This window comes from Nelumbo nucifera, chromosome 1 (genome assembly GCF_055504915.1).
Source record: "Nelumbo nucifera cultivar China Antique chromosome 1, China Antique-T2T, whole genome shotgun sequence".
In the NCBI taxonomy this organism is placed as follows: Eukaryota; Viridiplantae; Streptophyta; class Magnoliopsida; order Proteales; family Nelumbonaceae; genus Nelumbo; species Nelumbo nucifera.
Window position 1 is genome coordinate 126,307,684 of NC_142649.1, and position 11,118 is coordinate 126,318,801.

The window sequence follows — 11,118 nt, forward strand, 5'->3', positions numbered from 1 at the left end:
TGGTCATTCGTTTTTGATCGGTTTACAAATGGCCAAAATGAAATTGATCCAACTTGCTCGAATTGGAAAATTTTTGAGCCAACGCCGACCTAAAATACTAGAAAACTGACCAACTCAAGTCGAGTTCATTGGGTTGGTTGGTTTCATCAGTTTGATGAATAAACCTAACTAAAATTAATTATTGTTATTTTTGTATTATAAAAAGTTTATTAAAATTTGTATATAAGATATGAATAATTATTAATTATTTAAAAATTTGAAAATATAAAACAATTGTATATTCTTATCTGTTTCTATTAGGGTCATTTATTGGAACACACTTTATAGTTTTACATATTTACTTAAACCTCCTTATAGTTTTCATTTCACTAAAGCACCCCATGTATTTTACAACTTATTTACTTAATCAACCTTTCATTAAGGAGTGTTTGTTTTGTCATTAAGCCCATGATTTTTTATTCCAAAAATACTCTTAACACTTTTTTTTTTTACATAAAACAAAATTGACCAAATATAGCCAATAGAGTGGTTGCCCGTGTCTTATTAAGGGAAAAATGGTATTTTTATTTTTGTTTTCTTTTGATTAAATTTATTTAAATGAGTATTAGGGTCAACACTGTCATTTTCTATTATCATCTAATGGAAGATTGATTAAATCTATGGCAAATTATAAGTGGTGCTTTCGTAAAATGCTAACTATATGATAGATTTTAGTAAATCCATGAAACTATAAGGGGTATTTTAGTAAATAACCCTTTCTATTATTTACCTTTCACTTAATAAACCCCATGTATCGCACGGGTCCCTGCTAGTATATATATTAAAACAAAGCGGTCAAGAAATTTTCTCCTTTTTTTGAATTTTTTGTTTTTTCTATTCCATGTCCTTTTTGAAAAAACCAATGAAATGCACTTTCTCAATTACCTAAATAATCTCTTCTCCTAAAATTTATCCTAAAATACCTCCCCCACTTTCTCCAAAATTATCTCTAATTCCTATTTATCTTCTAAATTACCTTTAATTCCTATTTATTTCCACAATTATCTCTAATTTAGTAGAGAGTCTCTCCTAAATTATCTTTAATTCCTATTTATTCTCTCCCCTACTTTTTATCTATATCTATCCGAAGAAAGTTTGGATTAAAAAATTTAAGAATTATTTAAATATTTTAAAAAAATCATATAATAACTTTAAATATTTATTAAAACCACAAAAAATAATTTTATAGTTTTACAAAATACGTCACGAAATTCTAACATCTCCAACTCCCACTATTTTGCATGTGCTATTATCGCCCATGTAAACAGTCCCACCATCGCACGATTAGTATGTGTAGAACCAATCTCTGTAGGACATCATATGGAAAGAAGCACCAAAATCTAATATCCAGTTATGCTTTAAATTTTCACAAGAATCAACAAACAATACCTCACCATCTTCTGATGAATCACTTCCTTCTATGATGTTTCCTTTGGAATTATTTGAAGCCGGATCTTTGTCAAAGTTATGCCGATTTTGCTCTGCTTTGGGTTGCTGACAATCTTTTCGAAGGTGCCCCATCATTGTGTCACCTGAAGAATTCTCACAAACTTTTCTACGAGATTCTTCCGTAAGCAACACAGAAATAGTAGATTCTAATGACAGATCTTTAGTATTGCTCAAATTCATTATCAAACTATCCCAAGAGTCTGGCATAGAGCAAAGCAAAACAGCAACCTTTTTCTTCGTCATCGATACATAGCTCTACAACTGCTAATTTGCTTACTAGAGTGTTGAACTCATTCAAGTGTACTTTTAGAGAGGCTCCGTCCTTCATCCTCAGATTGTAGAGTTGTTGCCGGAGAAAGATTTTGTTAGATATCGATTTCCCCTCGTAGAGATTCCGCAACTTGTTCCATAAACTTTGGTAGTGGTTTCCTCGGACACGTTGAATAGAACTGAATCTTCTAAAGCGAGAAGAATATTAGCCATGGCTATTTGGTTTTTCTTCTCAAAATCTTCGTCTTTCATATCAACAAGATTCTTCTCTTTTCCTTCTAAGGCAATTGCACAATTCTTTCACAAACACAACATGCATCTTCAGCTTCTAGATTGCATAGTTGGATCTGTTGAATTTCGGTATGTCGAACCGAGTATAGCTCGAACTCGCCATATTCAACACGTGCAATACCGGAATAGAAAATACAAATTTCGACAGAATCCTGGAATAGAACCATGTGGCTCTGATACCAATTGTTGGAATTGCACAACGGAAATAACGTAATCTGTACGTGCACAGAAACAAACAAAAGCAGATAGCAATAAAGAAAGAAAGAAGAGAGAACACCTGATTTACGTGGTTCGGCCAAATTGCCTATGTCCATGGGCAGTAGCTTGGAGCTTCCTTCTCACTATAAACAGGAGAAAATACAAATGACCTCACCGGAATCACACCCGTACCCGACACTCAATACACCCAATTCAATACTCCTCTTAACACACTGTATACACTATACACTGAAATAAAATGGAGAATGGAATGAGGAATAACATAGGAGGGACCCCTATTTATACTTGAGTTGAGGGTTATAATGGGCATTTATGAAAATTTTCTTCATGTCTAAGCGAACCATAATCGGTGGTTTGCAAATGGTGTGCCACTGAATAAATGGTGGTCTCAGCTCGGTGGGCCACCAATTGCAAATTCGGTGAGCCACCGACTGGCCCACCTTTTTGCTTTTCAACACCCATCCACCGAATCTGGCAGGGGTGTGGAATTTGATCACAGCTTCACCTAGAAAGACCTTTGATAGTTAGACGTTGCTCAGACAATCACTGAAGAGCCATGTTGCTCGGAGATTATCGGTCCTCTGTTTTATTGCCATCACTCCGACAACTTGTGCCCTGAGCTAGGAGAAACAGGGAAGGGAGGAGTCTGTCGTTGCAGTGGCACTGATGAAACAGGGAGAGAGAACGAAGGGGAAGGAGAGAGACAGAGGAGGTGGAGGGGGTTATCGTCACCAGTTAAGGACCAAGTTAGCTCGGTTTGTCGCTATTGAAAGGAAGAAGAGGGTGGGGGTAAAATTGGGTTTTAAAAACATTAGGGGTACCATTAGACAATAATCAAACAGTAAGGGTATGCTTAGTTAATTAACTAAATGATAAGAGTAGTTTGAAAAATTTACCCGGAAATTTATTCCTTGTTCCACTTAAAAAAACTTTTATTAATTTTTTTCTTTTACCAATAACTCTACCTATGATGCATTACCCCCATCTCTTGAATTTTGATGGCTCATGAGGTGGACTGAACAAGAAAAACCCAGGTTTTTCTAACCTTTGTTAGGGTTGTGAGTATATATATGGCTATCAACTGTCCAAGGTGTACTGATATTAAATTATGAAAGAATAACATGTTAACTACTATTTTAAAACTTTTATTGTAAAATGGCAGGAACAGTTTTTTCTCTGAATTGTTACCAAGTTTTGACACAGACCAGTAATGAACCTGAATTGCAGTAATAGTTCATAAGCATCAGAACTGTTTAACAATTTTAGGCATTGATCGATTCAATGAACCTGCAAAATTTATTCTTTTCTTATTATGAAGCTACAATTGGACATGAACCTTTCTACTTTCACAACTCAAACTAGAAACCACTAATCTCATCCAAAGGTTGATAACTTGGGTTTGGGGGCATTAACGACACAGATGTCAAGAAGACGATCAACTGATGTACCCCGAGGTGGATTTTCTATCTGAGACATTTCCGGCCCAATCTGCATCTGTGTAGCATTCTATCTTTAGATGATCATTTTTTGAGAACATGAGTTCTTTTCCAGGTGAGGACTTCAAGTATCGAAGAATCCGCATTACAACATTCATGTGATCTTCGCTTGGGCAGTGCATGAACTGACTTACTACGCTGACGGCATAGGCGATGTCTGGACGAATATGGGAAAGGTAAATGAGTTTACCCACCAGCCTTTGGTATCTCTCCTTATTGGTAGGTACTTGGTCTGGGTATTCTCCAAGTCTAGTTCTGAACGATTGGTGTGTCTGCCAGTTTGCACTCCAACTGTCCCACTTCGGAGAGTAAGTCCAAGGTGTATTTCCATTGGACAGGAATATGCCTTCCTTTGATCTAGCAACTTCAATCCCTAGAAAGTACTTGAGCCCACCTAAGTTCTTCATCTCAAACTCGGTTGCCAATAGCTTCTGCAGTGTTGCTATTTCTCCTGAATCATTCCCTGTGATAATCATATCATCCACGTATATTATTAGGGCTGTCACCTTTCCTCGTTGGTGCTTCAAAAATAGTGTATGATCTGAATTGCTTTGCTGGAAGCCATATTTTTTCATCGCAAGATTGAACCTCCCAAACCATGCCCGTGGAGATTGTTTTAGTCCATATAGTGCTCACTGTAGCTTACACACAACTTGGTTCTTGGAGTTTGTTGTATAACTAGGTGGGATGTCCATGTATACCTCCTCTTCAAGATCACCATGGAGGAAGGCGTTCTTCACATCGAATTGGTGTAGTGGCCAATCAAGATTTGCTGCAAGAGATAATAAGACTCTGACCGTATTTAGCTTGGCTACTGGGGAGAAAGTCTCTTGATAATGTACGCCCTGTGTCTGGGTATATCCTTTTGTGACCAACCTTGCTTTGTATCTCTCGACTGTCCCGTCTGCCTTGTATTTGACGGAAAATACCCATTTACACCCTACCGATCTTTTCCCTTCAGGCAAGGTGACTAGAGTCCATGTTTTGTTCTTCAGTAGTGCCTCCTTCTCTTCTTGTATGGCCCGAGTCCATTTCGGGTTTGTCAAAGCTTCTTGAACACTGGTGGGAATATGATTAGAGGACAATTCTTGCACAAATGATTTTAGAGGTTTGGTGAGTCTCTTCGTTGATACATAGTTGGCAATTGGATACTTTGTCCTCCTATCCTCAACATCTGGAGAATATCTGTTTGGTGGTTTGCCATGATTATGCTTGAAAGGTAAGGTGTAGCCAGCCGAAGTATCGTTAGAGCTTGAAGGTGTGGTAGGGGAGGTTACCTCGTTGATGCTCTCACGTGCTTCCGAGATATCCTCAAGAGGTGGGCTTTCCGGTACTCGCAAGGTTGGGGTCTCTACTTCTTCTGCTGGTAGAGGCGGCGATGCTGACGTTGAGGTCTCTGTAGATATTTCTGGTGTAGTCTCTATAGGTGTCTTACCGGTGGCTTCATTGACCACCATTTCTGTTGAAGCACTCGTATTCGGCCAATCGGGTAAAAACCAGTTCTGTTCTTCACTCTGACTCTCCCCCTGAAGAGAAGAATTGGTTGTGGAAGGAGAGTAGAAGGTTTCAGATTCCAGAAAGGTGACATCCATGGTAACATAGGTACGGTGGGTGACTAGGTCATAACATCGGTACCCTTTCTGGTGTAGCGCATACCCCAAGAATATGCATCGAGCTGCCCGTGGATCCAGTTTTGTACGTTGATTTTGATGTAGATGCACAAATGCCACACAACCAAAAACTCGAGGTGGAATCATCAAAACAGAAGGCAATGAGACATGAGATGAAAGAGCTTGTAATGGTGTTTTAAACTGTAAGACCCGTGATGGCATTCGGTTAAGGAGGTGCACGGCGGTAGCAACAGCATCAACCCAATGTTGGTTTGGTACATGTGCTCCAAGTAACAGGGCACGGGCAGTTTCGAGTATGTGCCGGTTCTTCCTTTCAGCAATGCCATTCTGCTGTGGAGTTTGGGGGAATGAAGTCTCATGAAGTAATCCATGGACCCGAAAATAATCTTGGAACCATTGATTCATGTATTCCCCGCCATTATCAGACCGGAGTACCTAGATCTGTGATTTGAACTGAGTCTTCACCATTATATGGAAGGATTGAAAGACGGTCAACACTTCATCTTTATGTTTTAGCAGATATAACCATGTCATGCGAGTGCAATCATCAACAAAGATTACAAACCCTCGGAATCCAGAAACTATAGTCACCGGGGATGGCCCCCACACATCCGAGTGAATCAAAGCAAATGGAACTTGACTTTTACTCATACTTAAGGGATAGATGGTTCTATGACTCTTAGCTAGGATGAAAGTGTTACATTGAAAAACATGCGGCTGTATATCTGAAAATAACTCTAGAAATAAATGTCTCATATAACTGAATGATGGATGTCCTAACCGGCGATGCCAAATCCAAATCTGTTGTTCCTTGGTGCTACTTTGATGATGTGTATGATGCGCTTGACCCGTGCTAAGATCATCCATGTAGTAGAGTCCCCCTCGCCTAGTACCACGCCCAATTATCTCCTTGGTGAGAATATCCAGAAGAAGACAGAAAGTGGGATAAATGAGCACAACACAATTCAGATCAGAGGAGATTTGACTAATAGATAGTAATTTATGGGAGAGCGAGGGAACAAGCAAGGTGTTTTTCAAGGATATCGCAGGTGACATGGTCACAGTGCCTGCTCCTGTGACTTGAGAGATTGCCCCATTGGCATTAGCAATTGTAGTCCGTCTTGGTGGTGAAGTCTTTGAAAAATCAGTAGCATCATAGGTCATGTGGTCAGTAGCTCTTGAGTCAAGTATCCATGCCTTGTTATCAATGGTCTTGTTGGGAAGATTGTTACCTGAATCCGAGAGGTGAACTTCTCCCTGTGGTGTGAATGAGAGTCGAGATTCTGTTGTAACTGTTGCAGCCTTGTCTTGGCGTTTTCGAGCTTGGAGTTCATGCCACCAGTCAGGATAGCCATGTAGCTTGAAGCAGTTCTCCCGGGTATGCTTTGAGTTGCCACAATGAGAACATTTAGTACCACTAGAAGATGCTCGAGATTTAGAGGACGTACCAGATTTTTCGTTGCTTGCAGGCAGAGAGCCCGTTGAAGAGGGCGTAGGTTGCCCAGTCTTAACACCTTTAGAGGCCAAAACTGCTCCTGGAGTTTCAATATGGTTGCTGGTTATCATGACCCTCTGTCGGATAGCTTCTCTCCGAACATGTGCGTAAGCCTGTTCAATAGTGGGAAACAGATGCATTTGGAGTACATCTGCCTGAATCTTGTCTAGTCTGTCATCAAGGCCATCCAGGAAGATATACACTCTCTCCTCTTGAAGGAGAGTATTGTACTGTTGAATATCCATCGCACACTCCATCGGATTCGGACGGCAAAAATCAATTTCTCTCCACAATCCTTGGAGATCATTATAGTACTTTTCAAGAGACCCTCCAGAATGGCGCAAGCGGGTCACACGGCGCCAGAGATCGTATACTTGCGAGGTATCAGTGCCATCAAAGTATGTAGTAGCCACAGAATCCCACACCATCTTTGTTGTAGGGAATCGAATAAAGTTACCAATCAAGGATACGTCCATGGAGTTAATTAACCAACCTTTGGCAATAGCGTTGTCGGTGTGCCACCTTCGAAAGGTTGGGTCAGTCTGTGGAGGCTGAGGAAGTTCGCCATTAATATATCCCAGTTTGTCTCTACCAGAAATATACATCTCAACAACTTGGGACCAAAGGGCATAGTTGGTGCCGTCCAACTTAATACCGATCTGAGCGGCGGAGGTTTCTGCAGTTGAGATCGGTCTGTGTAGGAGTTCAGTCATTCTGGTGGTCAATTCAGTGAGAGTAGGAGTAGGCCGTTCTTCTCCAAATGGATCTGAGGTTTCCGAATCAGACATGATTGTGCCTGTCGAAGGGTGTTCTTGCCGACGGCGTCGTGGTAGTAGAAGGAAGTCAGCAATCTCCCCCAACACTGAGTGTCGGGGAACGGTGTTCAGTCATTGCAGATCGCGAAGAGACAGGTGGATTGCAGCGGCAGTAACAGTTGTCAGCCATCGTCGACAACGGTGGAATCACAGCTCTGATGTGAAGGAAATGAGGGCTGCGCTTAGCAAGAGTTCGCAATGGCAATATCAGCAGGTTGCAGCGGTAGTAGCACCGTCGACCACGATGAGGCGGTGAGATTGCAGTAGAGCACCTGTCGGTCTTGCAACGACAGTAATAGTAGCCAACCACTGGGGTCCGCGGTGGGGTTGATAGTTCTGGATAGATCCACTGCCGGACTTGCAGCGGTAATAGCAGCGGTCACCTACCGGCAACCAAGATTTCGCAGCGATCAAGACCTGCAGCGGAGATAGCAGCGATCACCTCCCGATGACCAAGATTTCGTAGCGACCAGGATTTGCGGCGGTAATAGCAACGGATAGAGCCACTGTCGGCGACCAAGATTTCACAGCGATCAAGTCACCGAGTTTATCACAGATCGGTATGCTCTGATACCATGATAACTCGAGTAGAATGAGAAACTCTTCTTCCTTTTTTTCCTTATTGTTCTTCCTTTACGGGGAATGAGATATATATATATATATATAATTCTGGTTCTACCTCTCCTAGTTACATACAAACTTAGGATGAGATTTATCACTGAATTCAAGAGATATCCCCTAATTTTAAAGCTCACGCCACTAATAAGAAGGTATATTAATTTGACAAATATGATTAGACTTATGAAATGACCTCAGTTTACAATTAATGTAATTAACATACTCTCACAATTAAGCATACAACATGTAACAATAAATAACCATAATAAAAATTGGTGCATGTTGACCCTAACACATCTTAGAGTCTGTCTATGCAAAACCCAAGAACAGAAACTTAATGACCAAATAAAGTACACATGTTGACCCGACCAGTAATGAACCTGAATTGCAGTAATAATTCATAAGCATCAGAGCTGTTTAACAATTTTAGGCATTGATCGATTCAATGAACCTGCAAAATTTATTCTTTTCTTATTATGGAGCTACAATTGGATATGAACCTTTTTACTTTCACAACTCAGACTAGAAACCACTAATCTCATCCAAAGGTTGATAACTTGGGTTTGGGGGCATTAACGACACAGATGTCAAGAAGACGATCAACTGATGTATACTGATAATCAGGAAATAAATTGGATGCCTCCAAATCATCTTCCCGTAGTTCAAAGATCAACTGTGCTCCCACGGCGAAGATGTTGTGAAGGATGGAAACTGGTACGTTATCTGGATGCGGCAAGGCTGAAGAAAAAAAATCAAAAAACAAAACTATGTATAAGGGTTTAAGATAAAAAAAGAACACTAATTTAACTGAAGAATGGAAAAAAAATGCAACCCAGCAACGATTTCTTACTTTCAGAGAGCTTCATAAGTTCTTCACCTGGGATATGAACCTTCCTCAGACTCCGTCCAGACTTGTTTTCCCAGGCTGAGATAAGTTCCAACTGGGTTATAATATTTCCTGGCGGCCTAATGATCATAAGGCGATGGCGTGTTCTGGGGTCCGTTGCAGCTTTTATTGTATAGGTAGCCACATCCTCCTCGAAATTCAGTACCGCTGATGAATAGTCACAAAGAAACCAAAAGCTGGAGTATATATCTTTGATCAATTGATAAGATGCGTCTGTAGGAAGCCTATACCTTTGGCTTTGCCGCAGCGGCAAAGAGAGGAAGTTTACAGTCTACGGCAGCGGCGAAGTGGATGGAGCAAGTAATCTGTCTATACCTTTGGCTTTGCCGCTGCCGCAGACTGTAACTTCCTCTCTTTGTTCATGTGGATGGAGCAAGTAATCTATGAAATATGCAGCCAAGGAGTTAGCAGAGACGAAGGTGTATTGATCAGATGTGGATGGAGCAAGTAATCTGTCTATACCTTTGGCTTTGCCGCTGCCGTAGACTGTAACTTCCTCTCTTTGTTCATGTGGATGGAGCAAGTAATCTATGAAATATGCAGCCAAGGAGTTAGCAGAGACGAAGGTGTATGGGATCCCAGCTGCCTCCGTAGCTCTTCTGATCTTCTTCTTGTTGTCAAGGATAGCTTGGAAAGGTGGAAGAGCTGTAACTCTATCAGCTTCGTTGCCGTATTCTGATGGGACAAATCTCTGAGCGGGATGAATATAGCACAATCAAGACAAATTTATAACTGATGATTTCAGTATTGCAAACAAGACAGAGGGTGATAAACGTATTACCTTAATGTTACCAGCTTCCTTGATGGCATTTATGATTTTGATCTGCTGAAGATACTGAGGAACTGGAAGTGTAGAGATCACCACATCTACTTGTCGAATCACTTGCACAAGCTTCTCATGTTCATCCAAGTCTCCCTGTGATCAAGTGATCTGAATGGTTATTATATATTAACTGTAGGTGGATTTACAGTATGAATGAATTAAGGGTCTAATCACCATGAGAGCTAGAGAAGACTAGAAGAAGGGAGCTGATCAGGGTTTTATAATTATATATAATTACTTGAAAGATGGTGACGCCCATAGACTCCAACTCTCGGTGCTGCTGCTCTTGCTTGGAGGAGATTGTTCCAGGTGTGATAGGCCGTGCATATACATGGGTTGGGTGTCCCATTGAAACACTTGCCTTCACCATGTACATGCCAAGATATCCAGTTCCTCCAAATATTAGTATCTTGCTTCTCTCGCCGGCCATCTCTCTCTCTCTCTCTCTCTCTCGGTGGAGGAAAATGGAGAATTCTTTCTCTTGCTCTGTGTTCTGGGGGGAGGGAATGGAAAATTTATTGGAAGATGAGGAAACAATTTCAACGTGGCATACAATTCAACGATTCAACGATAAGACATATGATAATTGTATTATTTTATATTTGTTTAATTTTTAATTCTTATAAATAAAAAATAAAAAATTGTAACGCTAACGTGGCATTTTTGACAAATATAGTCCGGCCTGATACGACGAAATGAAGTTCTGATATACATCGGGTCATTCATACTTAAAATTGATTTATCAAAAGCTTATGACCGTATTAAGTGCGCTTTTCTCCTAAAAACTATAATATTTTGAATTTTCTGAGGCTAGTGCATTTCTTCCCCGAGTTTCTCTGTTCTTATTAACCTTGTCCAATCAAATGGTTTTCTCCTACTCAAGGTCGGTGCCCCCTTTCCCCTAACCTATTTTTTATTGGTACAGAAGTTCTTTCTAGAATGTTGGAAGAAAAATGTTCACAAAATTTAATTCATGGGTTTAGATTTCGTAATTTTGGAGTAAATCTTACGCATTTACTCTTTGTTGATGATCATGTCATATTCGGTAGGTGCAGGATATAAATT

General features: G+C 40.4%; 1 protein-coding gene across 1 annotated transcript; it reads right to left on the reverse strand.

Moving 5' to 3' along the window:
* Positions 1-8,476: 8,476 nt before the first annotated feature.
* On the reverse strand, positions 8,477-10,559 carry LOC104609789 (isoeugenol synthase 1-like). Its single transcript, XM_010276179.3, has 5 exons — positions 10,292-10,559; positions 10,012-10,146; positions 9,693-9,921; positions 9,174-9,377; positions 8,477-9,061 (listed from the first exon to the last, which is right to left on the reverse strand). Exons 1-5 carry the CDS (start codon positions 10,481-10,483, stop codon positions 8,862-8,864), a joined length of 960 nt encoding a protein of 319 aa, XP_010274481.1. The 5' UTR covers positions 10,484-10,559; the 3' UTR covers positions 8,477-8,861.
* Positions 10,560-11,118: the final 559 nt, after the last annotated feature.

Bases quoted from the DNA above. Each gene is read 5' to 3' on its own strand.
- LOC104609789 (XM_010276179.3), bottom strand. From the start codon at position 10,483: ATGGCCGGCGAGAGAAGCAAGATACTAATATTTGGAGGAACTGGATAT. The intron at 9,378-9,692 runs GTATAGACAGAT...ACTATTCATCAG, and splicing joins CGGCAGCGGCAAAGCCAAAG to CGGTACTGAATTTCGAGGAG. The intron at 9,062-9,173 runs GTAAGAAATCGT...TTTTTTCTTCAG, and splicing joins ACTTATGAAGCTCTCTGAAA to CCTTGCCGCATCCAGATAAC.